Below are 18,915 nucleotides of genomic sequence, written 5' to 3'. Positions count from 1 at the left end.
AATTGGTGTGATGAGCCGAATGGCCTTCAGTGCTGTAAATTTGTATGATGTCAAAAGGTCTTGAGGATTATGGAACCAAGTCAGATAAATGAAGTTGAGATACAAATCAGTCATGACTTAGGTGAATGGCAGAACAAGCTCAGAGCCAAATCTAGTTCCTCTGCTCCCAAGTTGAAGTAACACTAATGTAAATCTAAATTTCTGCGAGCCACTTTCCCAACAAGACTTATCACAAAGACTACCTGCCTACAATACTACTTTTATACACTTAATTTCACTATCTTCTGCCTGTTGTAGCTTGCATTCCAATGTAATAACCAGTCTTAAACAACACATTGCTGGCCAGTGGCTGAAAGTTAGTTGCCACTTAATTCCACATGTCTATCGATGTCCTGAAAGTATCCTCACGCTGGGCTTAACCACCAACAGTGCTTCAAAGATGAAGCAACTCATTGCCATGAAGTAGATTCAATAACTATTTGGCTGAGGGAATTTAGCAATTCCTTCTTACGTATGGATTTAAATACTGTTTACAGCCATTCACAATCTGGCTGGGATTTCAAATGCTTAAATTAAGACAAGGAAAGAATTGCTACTCCATTCTACACTTGAACATTACCATTTTTCCACCTTGGTGGATCTTCTCTGAAGGCACCACTCGGCCAGACAGCGAGTGTAATTTGGTATCAAACTGGAGACCCCAATCGGAGAGTTCCTTCTGTACATTATCATCCCTGTTTAAAAATAAAAGTTGAAATATTCATTGTAACCTAATAATTTCAAGCCTAAAATCTATTTTTCTGCATTGATGGCATCCAAAAGAAATTAAATACACTAACATAGAACAACAATGTATAAAGACAGAGTTCAGTTTGTAATTGGCAGTTTCTATGTGTGTCATCAGGCTGCTTGCACAAGAGAGCAAAAACTTTCCCATGCATTTAAAGGGAAACTAGATTAACACAAAGAAATAGTAGGTTAAGCTGATAGAGCTAGATGAAGGCGGCTTCATGGAGTATAAACGCCAGCATTGAACAGTTTCACCAAATGGCCTGTTTCTGTGCTCTATATTCTATGTAATTATATGTAAATTGGATAAATTAAACAAATTAATTTTGTACTCTAATTGCTAGTATTCAAACTTCAGACTCATTCCAAGAACAAGAAAATTACATTATAAATTCTTAGTGTAAGCAGTGCAAGCTGGCTCAGACTCCAGTCCCAGTGCTGGCTTGGACCAAACTCCGAGGCCAAGGAAAATGAGATAGGACTGCATCAAACATTCAAATTAAAGTGAGTTCATCTACTAACTCAAGTAACCAATACAGATGCAGAATTAAAACAATGAACTGAATTTAAATGTTATTACAGTCTACTGAAAGGATATGCTCCAATTTTTTTTTTACAAGAAGCTTGATTACAAAATTTTGGTTTTTATACTTCTGAAGGCGAAGGATTTTTCCAACTTTCATTTCATTCAAGAACATACTTTTGGATGTAGTCCATGAAACGCCACAACCGTTGTTCTCTCTGTTCTGGTGCTAGTCTTGTATGTACAGACAGATCTCTCATAACATTGAAATCGGAACGCATCTTATCAGTCATACCTATAAATTACAAAGAAAGATTTGCATTTATATAACGCCATTCACAACCACCTTTGGCATTTTACAACCAATTTGGTGCTTATTTGAAGTGTAGTCATGTAATGTGCACATCAGATGATCTGTTTTGTAATGTTGATTGAGGAATAAATACCAGCCAAGACACAGGGGATAACTTCCCAGCGCTTTTTCAATGGGATCTTTTAAATTCACCTGAGCAGGCTGATGGGGCCTCCGTTTAATGCCTCATCCAAAAGAGAGCACCTCCAACAGTACAGCACTCACTCAGTACTACACTGCAGTTTCAGCATTGATTTGTGTGTTCAAGCCCTGGAGTGGGACTTAAACCCGGAACCTTGTGATTCAAGTGGCGGGTGCTACCATTGAGCCATTGAAGCTGACACTATTAAAAGCAAAACCTGCAAATTTGGTCCCATCATGGTATAGCATCTGGGTCAGAAAATCACAAGCTGCAAAAACATATTCTTCCTTCTGTGCTGATGCCTTGTATTGCTCTATTTTGCTTTAGCAAAGAGCCAGGAGACACTTTGATGCTTTACCTAGTCAAATGCCTTGAAGTCAAGAGCCTCACCTCTTCTGTTTTTCAGGTTTTGCGGCTGTGATGAGGTCTGGGGTCAACTGATTCTGGCAGAGCCAAAACAGAGGGTCAGTGGAATTCCACTTAATGTCACTATTCCTTCCATGACTCGACTAGAAGCTGATAGAGCAGTAGTTAATCAGGTTAGGTTTGTCCTACTTTTGTAGATGGGCCATAATGTTGGCTACAGGAACAGTTAGGTCTGGTGTACAGGTCCTCAGCACCAGCCAAGATGTTGTCCAGGCTCAATGCCTTTCCTGAATCAAGTGCACTCAGTTACTGCTTAATGTCATATACAGTGAACTCAAACAAGGGCACATGAGAGGCTTGAGGCACTTTTCGATGAAGACTCTCATATACATTATAGCTTTGTGTCTTGCAGTCACATGCTGTGCTCCACAAGGCCATTGTGGATTGAGAAAGAGCAGTTATCAATGCAAATCACCTATTCATATCAAAATTGATCTTTTGCACAGATCAAAGATCCACTGAACAAACTGGCAACCCTTTGGAAACAGCTTCCTTCAATTCACAACAACCTTGCTGAAAATCTGTACAATATATTTCCCAGTATTTAACCATAATCACCAGCACATGCTAAATTATATGTGCACTAAATCACAGCCAAATTTAGAGTTTAAAAACTGTTTTACTACTTAAAGACTTCCTCCCAGTAGCTCACTGGAATGCAAAATGGGACAAAACCTCAGTACAGTTAGCCAATCTCAAAATACATGATTCACAGCCACTTGGACAGTAGAGAAATATTTCAACATCCTGCACCACCATTCCGCCAGAATGTGGTTCTACATGAGTAAGATCCAGCCTATGAGGTGGAACATAGTTTCATACTTACAAGGAGTTATAGACAAGACATAACTATTACAAACAAGAACAAAAATTGCTGGAAAAACTCAGCAGGCCTGACAGCATCTGCAGAAAGAGTTAACATTTCTAGTCCGTATGACTCTAAAAGTCATGCGGACTCGAAACGTTAACTCTGTCTCTCTCTCCACAGATGCTGTCAGGCCTGCTGAGTTCTCCCAGCAATTTTTGTTGTTTCAGATTTCCAGCATCTCCAGTATTTTGCCTTTATCATAACTATTACATGCTGCTTCAAATTAGGTATCTTTAAATTCTTATTACCTGTAAGATAGCACAGCTCTGGAATGAGGCAGATGGGTCCAATAGTAGTACCTCCAGGTCCTTGCCGTTTGGGCTGACTAATGAGTACTGGCTGGTTCAGATCAGTGATGTCTGTACTATATTGCTGTGGGAAAAACAGGCATAGCTCAAATCTTCCTAGCCCACATCCCCACCACACAAAAGCCAGTTTACCAACATACTATTCAGTAAACTACACGAGAAATGTAGAGATGTTATAACTTTTTACTGAAGATCAATGGCAACACACAATTGTACCTTCTTGTAGTAATCCATGTAGCTGATTTCAGATCCATCTGCCTTTTTAAAGGTATTTCGTGGATTCTGAACCCAATCAACATCATCGATTCTGTAAGTTTTGTTGTTGTACCTAGAAGTCACCATAATGAATGAATTAGTTTATGAACGAGTACATCCTAAAAACATGTTATGGAAAAAAGCCTAATTTAAACAGAAGGAAGAATTAGCATCAAATATTCAAAAAGCATAGTACTGCAAGACCCAGGTGTGGAGTAGAGTAAAGCTCCCCCTCAAGCTCATCAACCCAAGTGCCCTTTTTCTATATGGAAGACATGAAGTAACCCAAACTATCAGTCACATCTTACCTGGTAAGAACTATTACACCGACTAGCTCCTTGGAGCAGGCCTCCTGAAACCGTTGTTCACCAAACTGCTCATACAACTGATACATTACATCAAGTACAGTTTCGCTACGCAGAATCTTGTGACTGACATCTGCACATAACATGACACTGTTCTCATACTGTAGAATTGAAGTGGTGTAACCTGGCCAAACCATGATCCTGTCATGAGGGAAAATATCTCAATGTTAGTGCGGAGACGATGGCATAGCGATAACACCACTGGACTAGTAATCTAGAGGCCCAGGCCAAGGCTCTGGGGACGTGGGTTCAAGTCCCACCACGGCAGCTGGCGGGATTTAAATTCAATTAATAAATCTAGAATTAAAAGCTGATCTAATGGTGACCACAAAACCACTCAATTGTCATAACTGGTTCACTAATGTCCTTAAGGGAAGGAAATCTACCATCCCTAAATGGTCTGGCATGGCCTACATGTGACTCCAAACCCACAGCAATGCGGTTGACTCAAATGTCCTCTGAAATGGCCTAGCAAGCCACACAGTTGTATCAAACTGCTACAAAGTGAATAAGGAATGAACATCGACCTGGGAAACTGGAAATGACAATGGCAGTCCCAGCCCGGTCAGCCCTGCACAGTCCTCCTTACTAACATCTGGGGGCTAGTGCCAAAATTGGGAGAGTTGGCCAATGATTAGTCAAGCAAAAGTCTGACATAGTCGCAGCGTCACAGCCACGGAATCATACCTTACAGACAATGCCCCAGACACCATCACCAGAGGTGGTGGCACAGTGGTATACAGTCAGGAGGGAGTTGCCCTGGGAGCCCTCAACATCAACTCCTGACCCCATAAAGTCTCATGACATCAGGTCAAACATGGGCAAGAAAACCTCCTGCAGGATATTGCCACTGCCCCCCCTCAGCTGATGGATCAGCACACATTGCTGGACACCAATTGGAGGATGCACTGAGGGTGGCAAGGGCACTGAATGCAATCTGGGTGGGGGACGTCAATGTCCATCACCAAGAGTGGCTCGGTAGCACCACCACAGACCGAGCTGGCCAATTCCTAAAGGGCATAGCTGCTAGACTGGGTCTGCGGCAGGTGGTGAGAGAACCAAGAGGAAAAAACATACTTGACCTCATCCTCTCCAACCTGGCTACCACAGATATATCTGTTCATGACAGTATTGGTAGAAGTGACCACCAGACAGTTCTTTTGCAGACGAAGTTGCGTCTTCACAAGAGGATACCCTGCATCGTGTCATGCAGCACTACCACTGTTTCGAACAGATCTAGCAGCTCAAAACTGCACATCCATGAGGCACTATGGGCCATCAGCAGCAGAATTGTATATAACCACAATCGGTAATCTCATGGCCTGGCATATCCCTCACTCCTCCATCATTACCATCAAGCTGGGGATCTACCCTGGTTCAATGAGGAGTGCAGGAGGGCATGCCAGGAGTAGCACCAGGCATTGCTAAAAATGAGGTGTCAACCTGGTTAAACAACACAGGGCTACTTGCGTGCCAAACAACAGAAGCAGAGTTAAGCGATCCCACAACCAACAGATCAGATCTAAACTCTGCAGTTCTGCCACATCCAGTCGTGAATGGTGGTGGACAATTAAACAACTGGAGGAGGCTCCACAAATATCCCCATTCTCAATGATACCCTTTTCGAGTTATCAACAGTCACAGATTGCAACTCTTTTTTTGAGTACAATCACAGTTCTTGGTTTCCGGGAGTGGGACATGAACCCACAACCCTCTGGTTCAAAGGCGAGGGTGCTATGAACTGAACCACAGCTGACACCCAGCACATCAGTGCAAAAGATAAAGCTGAAACATTTGCAACCATCTTCAGCCAGAAATGCCAAGTGGATGATCCATCTCAGCCTCCTCCTGAGGTCCCCAGCATCACAGATGCCAGTCTTCAGCCAATTTGATTCACTCCACATGATATCAAGAAACAACTGAAGGCACTGGATAGAGCAAAGGCTATGGGCCCTGACAACATTCCAGCAATAGTACCGAAGACCTGTGCTCCAGGACTAGCCACACTCCCAGCCAAGCTGTTTCAGTACAGCTACAACACTGACATCTACCTGGCAATGTGGAAAATTGCTCGAGTATGTCCTGTCCAGAAAAAGCATGACAAATCCAACCCAGCCAATTACCGCCCCATCAGTCTACTCTCTAGCATCAGCAAAGTGTTGGAAAAAGTCGTCGACAGTGCTATCAAGCAGCACTTACTCAGCAATAACCTGCTCACTGATGCTCAATATAGATTCTGCCAGGGCCACACTTCTCCTGACCTCATTACAGCCTTAGCCCAAACATAAAAAGAACTGAACTCAAGAGGTGAGTGTAACTGACCTTGACATCAAGGCAGCATTTGACCAAGCGCAGCATCAAGATGCAGTAAAAAAACTGAAGTCAATGGGAATCAGGGGGAAAACACTCCACTAGTTGGAGTCATACCCAGCACAAAGGAAGGTGGTTGTGGCTGGTGGAGGTCAATTATCTCAGTCCCGGGGCATCACTGCAGGAGTTCCTCAGGGTAGTGTCCTCAGCCCAACCATCTTCAGCTGTTTCATCAATGACCTTCCTTCCATCATAAGGTCAGAAATGGGGGTGTTGGCTGATGATTGCGCAATGTTCTGCACTGTTCTCAACTCCTCAGATAGCGAAGTAGTCCATGTCAAAATGCAACAAGACCCGCACAATATTCAGTCTCAGACTGATAAGTGGCAAGTAACATTTGTGCGAAGTGCCAGGCAATGACCATCTCCAACAAGTGAGAATCTAACCATCTCCCTTTGACATTCAATGGTATGACCATCACTGAATCCCCCATTAACGACATCCTGGGGGCTTACCATTAACCAGACACTGAACTGGGCTAGCCATATAAATACTGTGGCTACAAGAGGTCAGAGGTTGGGAATTCTGCAGCAAGTAACTCACCTCCTGACTCCCCAAAGCCTGTCCACCACCTACAAGGCACAAGTCAGGAGTGTGATGGAATACTCTCCACTTGCCTGGATGAGTGTAGCTCCAACACCACCAAGATGCTCGATACCATCCAGGACAAATCAGCCCACTTGACTGGCACCCCATCCACCATCTTAAACATCTACTCCCTCCACCACTGACACACAGTGGCAACCGACTGTACCATCTACAAGATGAACTGCAGTAACTCACCATGGCTCCTTTGACAGCACCTTCCAAACCCACAACCACTACCAACTAAAAGGGCAAGTGCAGCAGATGCATGGGAATACCAGCAGCTGCTAGTTCCCTCCAAGTCATACACCGTCCTGACTTTGGAAACATAATCACCATTCCTTCACTGTCACTGGGTCAAAATTCTGGAACTCCCTTCCTAACAGCATCGTGAGAGTGTACCTACACTACATGAGCTGCAGCGGTTCAAGAAGGCAGATCACCACCACCTACTCGAAGCAATTTAGGGATGGGCAATAAATGCTAGCCTTGCCAGCAAAGTCCATGTCCAATGAACAAATATTAAAAAGTTCACATCTTCCATCATTTTAAATTTTCCTACAGTTTATGTGTATTTAAAATTTAGTTTGCTTTTAATTAGATGGAATCGATTTTGAACCTATATTAAAAAATCTTACATCCGAATACAATTCTTGTCAACTTTTTCAATTATAAATTCCTATGGCCATATCTAAAGTAACAGTAGGTAACTTTTCACATGGTAATTCTACTCTGCTGCCAGTGTAGCCACCTGTGGGAAGGGATAATTACAATTTGACAAGCCATTATATATATGTGGATTCAAGTAGAAATCAAGTAAGGACAAAATAGACAGTATGCTAACATTACTAAATTATGTCTTTACACCCTGCTGTTCCTGAAGGCTACACATAACTTGCCAGGTACAAGGAAGACTCACTAGCTCAATCAAATCAAATGTTAGCATTTGTAACTAGTTGTCACCTACCTGTGCTGTGGAATCATAATGGGATCCTGAGGATTGTAATAGTTTCGACCAATTTGCTGCAAGGACATCATCTTTAAAAGTCTGAAAAAAAAATACTTCAGGAATTGAAGTGATTTTAGAAATGTGACAATTCCAATCAAATCTATTTAACACAGCAGATGTAAGAAGAATTCTAGTTAAATTAGCCCAACTGCAAATTTCTCAGATTTCCCTGAGGCAATGCCATCCTTGGAAGATTATTAAACAAACTTCAAATTATTTAAATCTCAGAATTACAATAAAACGTGTCAAGATCAACTCAGCCCATCTGAATTTTTTCTTTGATCAGTCAGATGTCTGACAAGCAATGAGCTCATGCTACAAGTTACATCCAGTAAACAAGCTAGTGGGAAATTCTTAAGCAGGAATTTGTTTTGCAAAAATCAGTGCACATTCCACACAAGGATATTCCTTTCAACCCTATACTTTCTCTAGTATCTAGGGCATTTGTCTGACTTGAAAACAGTAGTGCATCCAAATGGTAAATTTTCAATCCAATAGGAAGGAGGTTCACTTTCAAATTGTGTCATTGTTAAACAGTATTAAATAATTCCTAGAATCACAGAGCTTGCAAAACAGGCAGCTATCCTACTCAACATGCCTGTGTTAGTTCAATCGCTGTGGCTAACCATTTAAATCCCCACAATCCTTAAAAGTCTCCAGGCCAAAAGATACCCTGTCAATCGCTTACCTTCTAAATACAATGTTGTAAAACTGAAGGCACGTTGGAGAAGTCGGAGGCAATTCATTGGTCAAAGTAACCGTTACCTTCACATTCTGGCCATCACGTGTCTGGCTGAGTAGCTCAGTGACCTTTCAATTAAGGAAAGGTGACAAATCTTATTAAAACTCAAACATTTCACATGCTTAACCCTGAAAGCTTCCCTGTTTTAGATGGAAATTAGCACCTCCAACAGTTTCTTAAAAACCATTTCAAATCACAACCAGATCAACCATGATCTTATTGAAAGGTGGAGCAGGCCCAAAGGGTTAAACGGCCTACTCCTGCTCCAAAGTTCTATGCTGCTATGTCTAATGTCAACCTACTAAATGAAGAGCTGGACTATAAATTGGGTACAGTAGGCACATTTTACCTCTTCACCAAGACTTAAATGCAACTCTGCTGATTGAATGTAGCCTTAGGATTTAGCATTTGTATTCAACAGTCTCAATACAGTTCCTAAGTATGCAAGCTCAAATCCTGAATTATGAACTGTAAGAAGTGGCACCACTCTTCCCAGCCAGAATGGAGCTCATTGGGTAATTCCAGTCCATCATGCCTGGAAACTGCACAGTTGTAATTAACTGGTACTGATTTTATAGACAATTTATAACAACAATCCTCCACTCTCTGCTTTTATCTGGAGAAATAATCCTACAGTTTTGCTCAGGAATTCTGTCTGCAGTAGTTCAGACACCATTTGTTGAGTTAATAGGTTGCCTGTTACAAACCCCAAGCTTCTTTGAACTTAGTAGCTGGCATAGCGGTGTTAGTACTTGCTTTAACAAAGTATTGATGGGTATAAATTCATTAGCCCTCTCTGGCGGCCGTCAATGGATGTGAATTCTCAATATATTTTTCTCCCCTCCCAGTCTTCAAATCTCTGTTGCAACTATAAGAGGATTCTCCAGGCTGACAGTTCCAGAGGTAAAATATCACACCCAATAAGACAATCTCTCTTTAAGCCTGCTATGCAATTGTGTTTTCATTCGGATCCTTCTAACACACTGGGGGAAATTTGATTTTTATGTTTGAGGCAGATCCTACCTCAAAACAAAAGCTGAACTGAAAATGAAACTAAAAGGGAAGCAGTAAAATCAACACAAGTAAAACTGAACTTCCTAGTCTCCAAGGATGTCAGGAGCAAGCTGAAACAAAAACAAAAGTAGCTGGAAAAACTCAGCAGGTCTGACAGCATCTGCGGAGAGGAATAGAGTGAACATTTCGAGTCCGTATGACTTCATCAGAACTCAGAGCAAGCGGAAGTTGGGAAATCGAAACTAAAACTTGTTGAAAAGGTATAAAAAAGGACACAGATCAGTCCAAGCTGTGTAGCAGCAGTTTTTCAGTCCACTGGAGCAGAACAAAAGCTGAAGGCTCAAGAAAAGCCTAGATCCAGAAGCTGAGAATAAGCAAGGAGAAAGGATGCTGCAGCTGTTTCTGTTACTTGAAGAGAACATTGGTGGATCTACATTATCCAGGCCGTGTTGAGCAACTTCTACAGACGTGACATTTGTGGTGAAGACCATGTCTGTGGAGCTCTAGTTGGTTGTGCACTGCTGTCTGCTGGAGATCAGACTAGCTCCGAGAGGGAGGAGTTGAAATTCCTTGTGAAGAAGACAGTTGAAAGGACTCAATGACTGAGTATGATCACTAAAATTTGAGCAGACTGCTGAGCCAATTCCTAAGGTCTGTATTCATTGTTACTGTCATTTACTGTGCAATTTATATTCAACCACCTTTTGCCTATTAACTCACGTTAATTCTGGAAGTTGAAGTATAGGATAGGTAGTATTTGGTGTCTGCTTTCTTGACTCCTGTATAGTAAAAATTCTTCAGTTTTAAACCATGGGATCTTGTGGCTTCACTCTCTTAATAGATAACTGGGATTTCAATTTGTGTCTACTTTTTTAAAAAGTTACTGGTCTCTACCGAGATCATAACAGACACAACAGAAAAAGCACATACATTGATCACCAAGAATTTTAAACAATACATGCTCAATATCAAAAATGTCAGCTGTAACTCAGTTGGTAACCTCTCGCCCAAGTCAGAAGATTGCGGGTTCAAGTCTCTCTGGGACTGAAGCACAAAAATCAATAAAGCTGACATGCCAGTGCAGTATTGAAGGAGGGCTGCAATGTCTTTTCGTTGGAACAATAAACTGAGGTTCCCACCCACCCTGCCCTCTCAGGCAGATGAAAAAAATTCCATGGCACTATTTTGAAGAGGTGAGTTATCCAGGGTGCCTTGGCCAATATTTATCCCCAAGTCAACATCACAAACAAATTATCTATTCAATAACACATTGCTGTTTGTGGAAGCTGGCTATGTGTAAATTGGCTGCCACATTTCCTACATTACAACAGTGACGACATTTCAAAAGTACTTCACACATGTAAGAACACAAGAAATAGCAGGAGTAGATCTTATGGCCCGTTGTGCATGCTCCACCATTCAATAATTGTGGCTGATCCTGGGTTTCAACTCCACTTTCCCAACTGCTCCCCATATCCTTTGACTCCATGAGACACCAAAAAAATCTGTCTATCCCAGCTCTAAACATGTTCAACAAGGAAGCATCCACAACCCTCTGGGGTAGAGAATTCCAAAGATTCACAACCCTTTAAGTAAAGTTTCTCCTCATCTCAGTCCTAAATGATTGGCCCCTTGTCTCGAGACTGTGCCCCCACATCCCCAGCCAGGAAAACTGTCTCAGTATCGACCCTGTCAAGCCCCTTCAGAATCTTGAATGTTTCAATGAGATCACCTCTCAAACTCCAAGAATACAGTCTCAATTTACCTCAGCCTCTCATCATGGGACAACTCCCTCATCCCAAAGACCAATCTAGTGAACCTTTGCTGTACTGCCTCCAATGCAAATATATCCTTCCTTAAAAGTCAAAATAAGAACTGAGAACCTTTCACGAAACACCTGGAAAATTAAGGTCTTCTTCCAACCAGCTCCCACATCACAACATCGCCCGCCAATTAAGATCAGTGATGAGATCCTGGAAAGTGTGCATTCTGATTTTGGGAGCCTCCTCTCGACAAAGGCAGACATGGACGGTGAAAATGTATTATTGCCTCCAATGTGCCAGTTCAAGCCTTCAGCCATCTGAGGAAAAGAATATTTGAGGACCACAATCTCAAACCCGAGACTAAGGTTATGGTTTACAGGGCAGCAGTGGTTCCCTTGCTCCTATATGCTTCAGAGACTTGGACAACCTACAGCAGATACCTTCAAGCACTGGAGAAGTACCACCAGCAGTGCTTTCACAAGGCCCTCCAAATCCACTAGCAAGTAAGGCGGTCCAGCAGCAGTGTCGTCTCCCAAGCCAACTCACCCAGCATCAAGACACTAATCACGCAAAACCAGCTCCACTGGACAGGACATGTCGTTCATACGCCTGACACCAGGCTCCAGAAGCAACTGATCTGCTTGGAACACAGTCATGGCAGGAGAAATCGAGGCATCGGAGGGAGCGCACAAACCTCCAAACAACCCATCTACCCAATCCTTCAAGCACCACTTGCCCGCCCCGCATGTGGCAGAGTCTGTAGATCGCACACTGGATTTAGTCATCTCAGAACCCATCAATCCCAGGGTGCAAGCAAGTCAGCCTCAATCCAGAGGGACTGTTTATCCTTCCTTAAATATGGAGTCCAAAACGGCACAGTACTACAGGGTGTGGTCTCACCAAAGCTCTTCGGGACATCCTGTGGTTGTTAAAAGTGCTATATAAATGCAAAGCTTTTTAGTTCTTTACAGAGGTGAATCAAATGGTGGGGGCAGGTGCTGAACATAGTACAATATATTCCAGTAGCCTGTTCCTTCCCCTCCCAGCTCATTCTTTTCACAATTTGAGTCCAGTTCTAAAAGGTCCCAGGACAGAACTCAGGCCCAAGTGCCTTAAACTCCTCCATCTACATTATCTGGTGTGTCTGCTTCAAAGTTACGATCTTGAACACACTATCAGAAAGGGGCATGGAAGAGGATTCAGTAGTAACTTTCAAAAGGATATTTGATATGTACTTGAAAGGAAAAATCTGCAGGGCCAAGGTAAGCAGGGCTAATTGGATAGCTCTTCTATCCAAGACAGAATGGGCTGAATGGCCTCCGTCTGCACTATTTTATAAATGTTCTGAAAAATGGAAAACTTCAAACCTCATTACAAAATGGAGGGGAAGCAGCTCAGCAAGAGATCACAAAGCTCACAAAAATGCAGGGTTAATCAACAGCGAGAGAGCTGAATTCTAAGAATAAGTTCACTGCATTATATTTTCTTTTTCATTCCACCACAAGGTCAGGCTCCTTCTTTTAAGACAAAATGATTACATTTCCGATAGTGTCTTAAAGGATTTAGAACTTACTTTCTTTTCCAGTTTTATAGGCAGGAATAAGATGGAGCCATCAAAAACACGAGTTGTACCAAGAATTTTGTCATGCATAAACAATAGTACAGTACGCAGACGTCGCGATTCCATTTGAGGGTTATAATCCACATGGTATTGATATAGGGCCCACTGGGGACGTGAGTTTAGGCGAATATAGTTTGTTATCAGACGTATTAGACTTCCAGAAATACCTGAAAATATAAAAGATTAATAATTTTCTGCACCACAACAGCAACACTTCAGAAGCAGATCATTCTGAAATTGCTTTGAGACATCTGAGGTCATGAAATGCACAATATAAATGTAAGTGCTGCTTTTACTTTATGACACATTTATTTAAAGTTCAGTGTTCAATTAGTGTTTACCTAAACTACAGTACTTAGAATATGGAGAGAACTCATGTAATTAGCTTACAACAGAAAGGGTATAAATGAGTTATTTAGCAGTCACTTAATTAATTACAGCAGAGGCTATTATTCAAAGCCAGGGTACCAAAGTTGAGGATCTGAAGAGAAACGAGGAAATAACAGACTGAATTTTATTTTCCAAAATGCTATAGAATGGCAATGTCTCAATATTAAGAGGATCGGAAATGTTACCCCTCTTCTAAAAAGGATATCAAGAAGATTGATGGCAAAGAGCACAGCACATGGGAATTAAGGGGAAAATGCTGCATGGACAAGAGTTGGCTAGAGGGCAAAGAGTAAAAACAGCGGTGTGCAGAAGTTTGGTAGGATGCAGCAAGTACTGTTGCAAAGGATTGCGTTGGGATCTTTCTGATTTAACCATACACAAGTAAAGAATCCGAATTTAGAAACGGAAGCCAAAATTAACATTTTCTGATGTATAGGATTGCAGAAGACTGAAGAACAGACTAGGGTTATATGATAGGTGACAGTGTAGAAAAATAAGTGGTATTTCTTAGAATAGGGAAATAATACATCTTAAACAATAGATTTGCAGGCATGTGGAGCTTTAAAAAAATGTGGGAGCATGAGTAAATAAAGGCCATAAAAAAGCAAGAATTCTAGATTTTCTATCAAGAGGTATAAAGCATAAAAACAGTGACAATTTCAACATGTAGAAGACACGGATCATAATTGGGCAGTTCCCTGCAACTTTGGGCAGCTCAACAAGAGTACAAAGGGCTGTGAGGTAGTAAATATTGAGGCCATCTAATTTTGACAAGTGGAGACAATCACAAAAGGACCAAAGATCAGAAAAAAATCTTTACATCAAGAATGGTTAGTAGCTGGAAATTTTCTGCCACAAACCATTACTTGTTAGTTGCTTGGAAAAAATAGGGCAAGTAGATTGAGCAGATACACTAGATGGTCTAGCGAAAACTAGCACATACTTGTTATAACAGTTTATGATTTTAATCCTCCCCAACTCAATCTCAATACTAGTTTTTTTTTAAAAAACATTAAATAACCAAAACTGCTTCTGCTACATCTCCCTTGTGCAAAGCCTCAAGGTGGAAAAAGCTTCATTGTTTTAGCTAGATTATAACAGGTACTCATACTTCTCCACAAAAAAAAAGTGTGTTACCACTGTCATGGGTACAAGCGCAGACATGCATAATAGGGCAAAGATTTGGAGGAAATCGAGAGTCTAATGTCCTGTGTTAACCACCTAATAAATTACACTTATCTAATGGCTGTACCAATGCATAATCATTCCTGGTCACTGTGCTGATCCACTTTGGAGCCACCAATGATTTCACAATGGCATCATTAGCACAATAGCAGCTGCTTGATCTGGATTGTTGGTGTCAACTGTAGCAATTTGAATCATACACCAAAAACCAAGTACAAGGCAACTACAGTATTTGTACCAATGCAAAAGCCATGCCAAAAATTGTATTAAGTGCTGAACGCCACAGAGCTCAGGTGGTTTTTCAAAAAGCCTTTAAAAACTGAAAGGTTTTGACTAATTTTTTAAAAAATATATTGGTATAGTAAAATGAGCAAAGAGAAAGAGATAAAAACAAAAAACTACTGCGAATGCTGGAAATCCAAAACAAAAACAGAATTACCTGGAAAAACTCAGCAGGTCTGGCAGCATCGGCGGAGAAGAAAAGACTTGACGTTTCGAGTCCACATGACCCTTCAACAGAACAGTTCTGTTGAAGGGTCATGAGGACTCGAAACGTCAACTCTTTTCTTCTCCACCGATGCTGCCAGACCTGCTGAGTTTTTCCAGGTAATTCTGTTTTTGAAAGAGAAAATGAAATGGACAAAGAGTAAAAACCTATTAAAATTATTTTTGGACACCTTTGATCTAGAACATGCAACTTCATCACTTGCTCATTCAGTGGAGATAAATGAATTAGAACATAAAGCTCTGAAACTAACATACGATCTTAAGATTTGACCACAGAAAGTGATCATCAGTACAAGCAACCTCAAATGTAAACCCTGAACTACTCCACACTAGACTTTACCTGTTTTCGACTCCTTGACATGCTCCATTGCCTTCCTAGTGTTAACTCCGAGATCATGGAAGTCTCGCCGCCGACCCCCTCTTTCTGCCAATGACATCTCTTTAAATCCAGCAGATATCACCTCAACGACTGCCACATTTTCAAGAAACAAGAATAAATTATACACGTCAAATCCAGTGCAATGGAGTTATATTTATTTTACCAGTCTTGAGGAACTACTAAAAGGTCCTATTATTTCCAGCTTCCATTTATATCGGATGCTGTTCAACTAAACAACCGACAGGAAGACACAGCCTTCACAGCTACACAAACTCATTACAATTATGAACAGGAGGCAGAATATTAATTTAATGCAATCACATGCATTCTCCACAAACAGGAAGGACACCCACAATTCTTATAGTAGAAATACCTGATCGGTGTTTCTTTGCACTATTATGATGTTCAGCTATCAATATTCATTTCTTTTCAAGCCCTGGAGTTTTTAGAAGAATGGTAACAAGTGGCCTACTTTACTTGAAAGGGGAAAACCCATGACAGGAAATACTAAAAGAACAAATCAAATACTATAAGACCATAAGACGCAAGACCATATAACATAGGAGCGGAAGTAGGCCATTCGGCCCATCGAGTCTGCTGTGCCATTCAATGAGGTCATGGCTGATCTGATAATCCTCAACTCCACTTTCCTGCCTTTTCCCCATAACCCTGAATTCCCTTACTGATTAAAAATCTGTCTCTCTCAGCCTTGAATATATTTGACAACCCAGCCTCTATACTCTGCAGTAAGAATTCCACAGATTCTATACTGTCAGAAGAAATTCCTCCTTATTTCTGTCTTAAATGGGCAACCCCTTACTCAGATTATGCCCTCTGGTCCTAGACTCTCCCACAGGGGGAAACGACCTCTCAGCATCTATCCTGTCAAGTTCCCTAAGAATCTTATGTTTCAATAAGGTTGTCTCTCATTCTTCTAAACTCCATTGAGTACAGGCCCAGCCTACTCAACCTCTCCTCATAAGAAAATCCCTCCATACCCAGGATAGTGATAGAGATAGTGAACATTCTCTGGACTGCCTCCAATGCCAGTATATTTTTCCTTAGATAAGGGGACCAAAACTGTTCACAGTATTCTAGGTGTGGTTTAATTAGTGCTTTGTATAGTTTTAGCAAGATTTCCCTACTTTTATACTCCATTCCCTTTGAAATAAAGGCCAACATTCCATTTGCCTTTCCTATTGCCCGAACTTGTATGCTAGCTTTTTGAGATTCATGCATGAGGACCCCCAAATCCCTCTGTGCTGCAGCTTTCTGCAGTCTTTCTCCATTTAAATAACATTCAGCTCCTCTATTCTTCCTGCCAAAGTACATAGCCTCACATTTTCCCACATTATATTCCATTTGTCAAGTTTTTGCCCACTCACTTAACCTGCCCATATCCTTCTGTAGACTCTATCATCCTCACCACTTGCCTTCCTGTTTATTATTGTGTCATCTGCAAACTTGGCGATAGTACATTCAGTTCCCTCATCCAAGTCATTAATATATATTGTAAATAATTGTGGGCCCAGCACTGATCCTGTGGCACTCCACTAGTTTCAGCTGCCATGCTGAAAATGCCCCCTTATCCCAACTCTGTCTTCTATTAGTTAGCCAATCCTCTATCCATGCTAATATACTACTCCCAACATCATGGGCTCTTATCTTATTAAGTAGCCTTATGTGCAGTACCTTAGCAAATGCCTTTTGGAAATCCAAATATATTACATCTACTGGTTCCCCTTTACCTACCCTACTTGTTACCCCCGCAAAGAATTCTGATAAATTTGTCAGGCATGACTTCCCCTTCACGAAGTCATGATGACTGTTTGATCATATTATGCATTTCTAAATGCTCTATTACATCCTTTATAATAGGCTAACATTTTCCCAATGACGGATGTTAAGCTAACTGGCCTATAATTACCCGTTTTTTTGTCCCCCCCATCCTTTTTGAAAATGGGCGTTACATTGGCATTTTTCCAATCTTCTGGGGCTTTTCCAGAATCTAAGGATTCTTGGAAGATTATTACCAGTGCATCCACTATCTGTATAGGTACTTCCTTTAATATCCTAGGATGCAACCGATCAGGTCCAGGGGTCCTATTGGCCTTTAGCCCCATTTAGTTTCCCTAATATTTTTTCTCTAGTGATAGTTATTGTATTAATTTCCTCCACCCATTTTGCCCCTTGATTATTTAGTATTTTTGGAATGTTATTAGTGTCTTCTACCGTCAAGACTGATGCAAAGTATTTATTCAACTCCTCTGCCATTCCCTGGTTTCCCATTATTTCCCCAGCCTCATTCTCTAAGGGGCCTATGTTCACTTTGGCTTCTCTCTTCCTTTTTATATATTTAAAGAAGCTCTTACTGTCCATTTTTATATTACTTGCCAGTTTACCCTCAAAGTTTAGTTTCTCAGTCTATTATTTTTTGGTCATCTTTTGTTGGATTTTAAAACTTTCCTAATCCTCTGGCAAAGATTAATGGTAAGCCAGAGTGTATATTTTGTCTTTCAACTTGATACTATCCTTAACTTCCTTGGTTAATTATGGTTGGTTTTTCTCCTTCCTAGAATCCTTCTTCCTCACTGGGATATATCTTTGTTGTGAGTCATGAACTATGAACTAAGCTCACAACATGCAATTTTCCAGCTTTGTTTGCTATGCAAAAGCTGAGGACACCAAGATTTAATTTCTGGAACAAAAAGGTCTGATGAACACCAATCTCTTCACTGGCTAATAAAAACAGAAACATAGAAAATAGGAGCAGGAGTCGATCATTTGGCCCTTTCAGCCTGCTCCACCATTCAATACGATCTTGGCTGGCCCTCCCAATCCCATTCAATTTTCGGGACTGCCTCTAAAGGCTGCAGGCTGCTTCCTGTCAGAAGCCCACATCCAGCGCTCCCGACCTGGTCAGCTCCACCACAGAGATAGGTATCTCCTACTCCTCCGCAACACCATAGAGCGGGAGGCTCTTTCCCTATATCCCTTGATACCTTTAGGGTTCCAGAAATCTATTTCCTTCTTAAATATATTCAGTGACTTGGCCTCCACAGCCCTCTGTGGTAGAGAATTCCACAGGTTCATCACCCTCTAGACCCCCCACAGCCAGAGGAAACATCATCCCTGCATTCAGTCTGTCCATCCCTGTTAGAATTTTAACCGTTTCAATGAGATCCCATCTCGTTCTTCTAAACTCCAATGAATACAGGCCTAGACAGCCCAATCTCTCCTCATATGACAATCCTGCCATCCCAGGAATCAGTCTGGTGAACCTTTTCTGCTCTCCCTCTGTAGCAAGTATATCTTTTCTTAG

The 18,915-nt window shown here is 41.4% G+C and overlaps 1 protein-coding gene across 1 annotated transcript in view; it reads right to left on the bottom strand.

Moving 5' to 3' along the window:
* Positions 1-18,915, bottom strand: part of piwil1 (piwi-like RNA-mediated gene silencing 1) — a 50,788-nt gene that overhangs the window by 25,638 nt on the left and 6,235 nt on the right. The window contains exons 2-10 of the mRNA XM_078554670.1: positions 15,555-15,683; positions 13,085-13,299; positions 8,681-8,802; positions 7,951-8,031; positions 3,972-4,169; positions 3,625-3,736; positions 3,349-3,472; positions 1,490-1,607; positions 620-734 (exon numbers count right to left, since the gene is read on the bottom strand). Coding sequence (XP_078410796.1) covers positions 620-734; positions 1,490-1,607; positions 3,349-3,472; positions 3,625-3,736; positions 3,972-4,169; positions 7,951-8,031; positions 8,681-8,802; positions 13,085-13,299; positions 15,555-15,683 — 1,214 coding nt within the window. The remainder of the gene's footprint in view (positions 1-619; positions 735-1,489; positions 1,608-3,348; positions 3,473-3,624; positions 3,737-3,971; positions 4,170-7,950; positions 8,032-8,680; positions 8,803-13,084; positions 13,300-15,554; positions 15,684-18,915) is intronic.

This window comes from Cetorhinus maximus, chromosome 12 (assembly GCF_964194155.1).
Source record: "Cetorhinus maximus chromosome 12, sCetMax3.hap1.1, whole genome shotgun sequence".
NCBI lineage: Eukaryota > Metazoa > Chordata > Chondrichthyes > Lamniformes > Cetorhinidae > Cetorhinus > Cetorhinus maximus.
The sequence above is the reverse complement of the archived record's forward strand: the minus strand, read 5'-3'. Positions and strand labels throughout refer to the sequence as shown.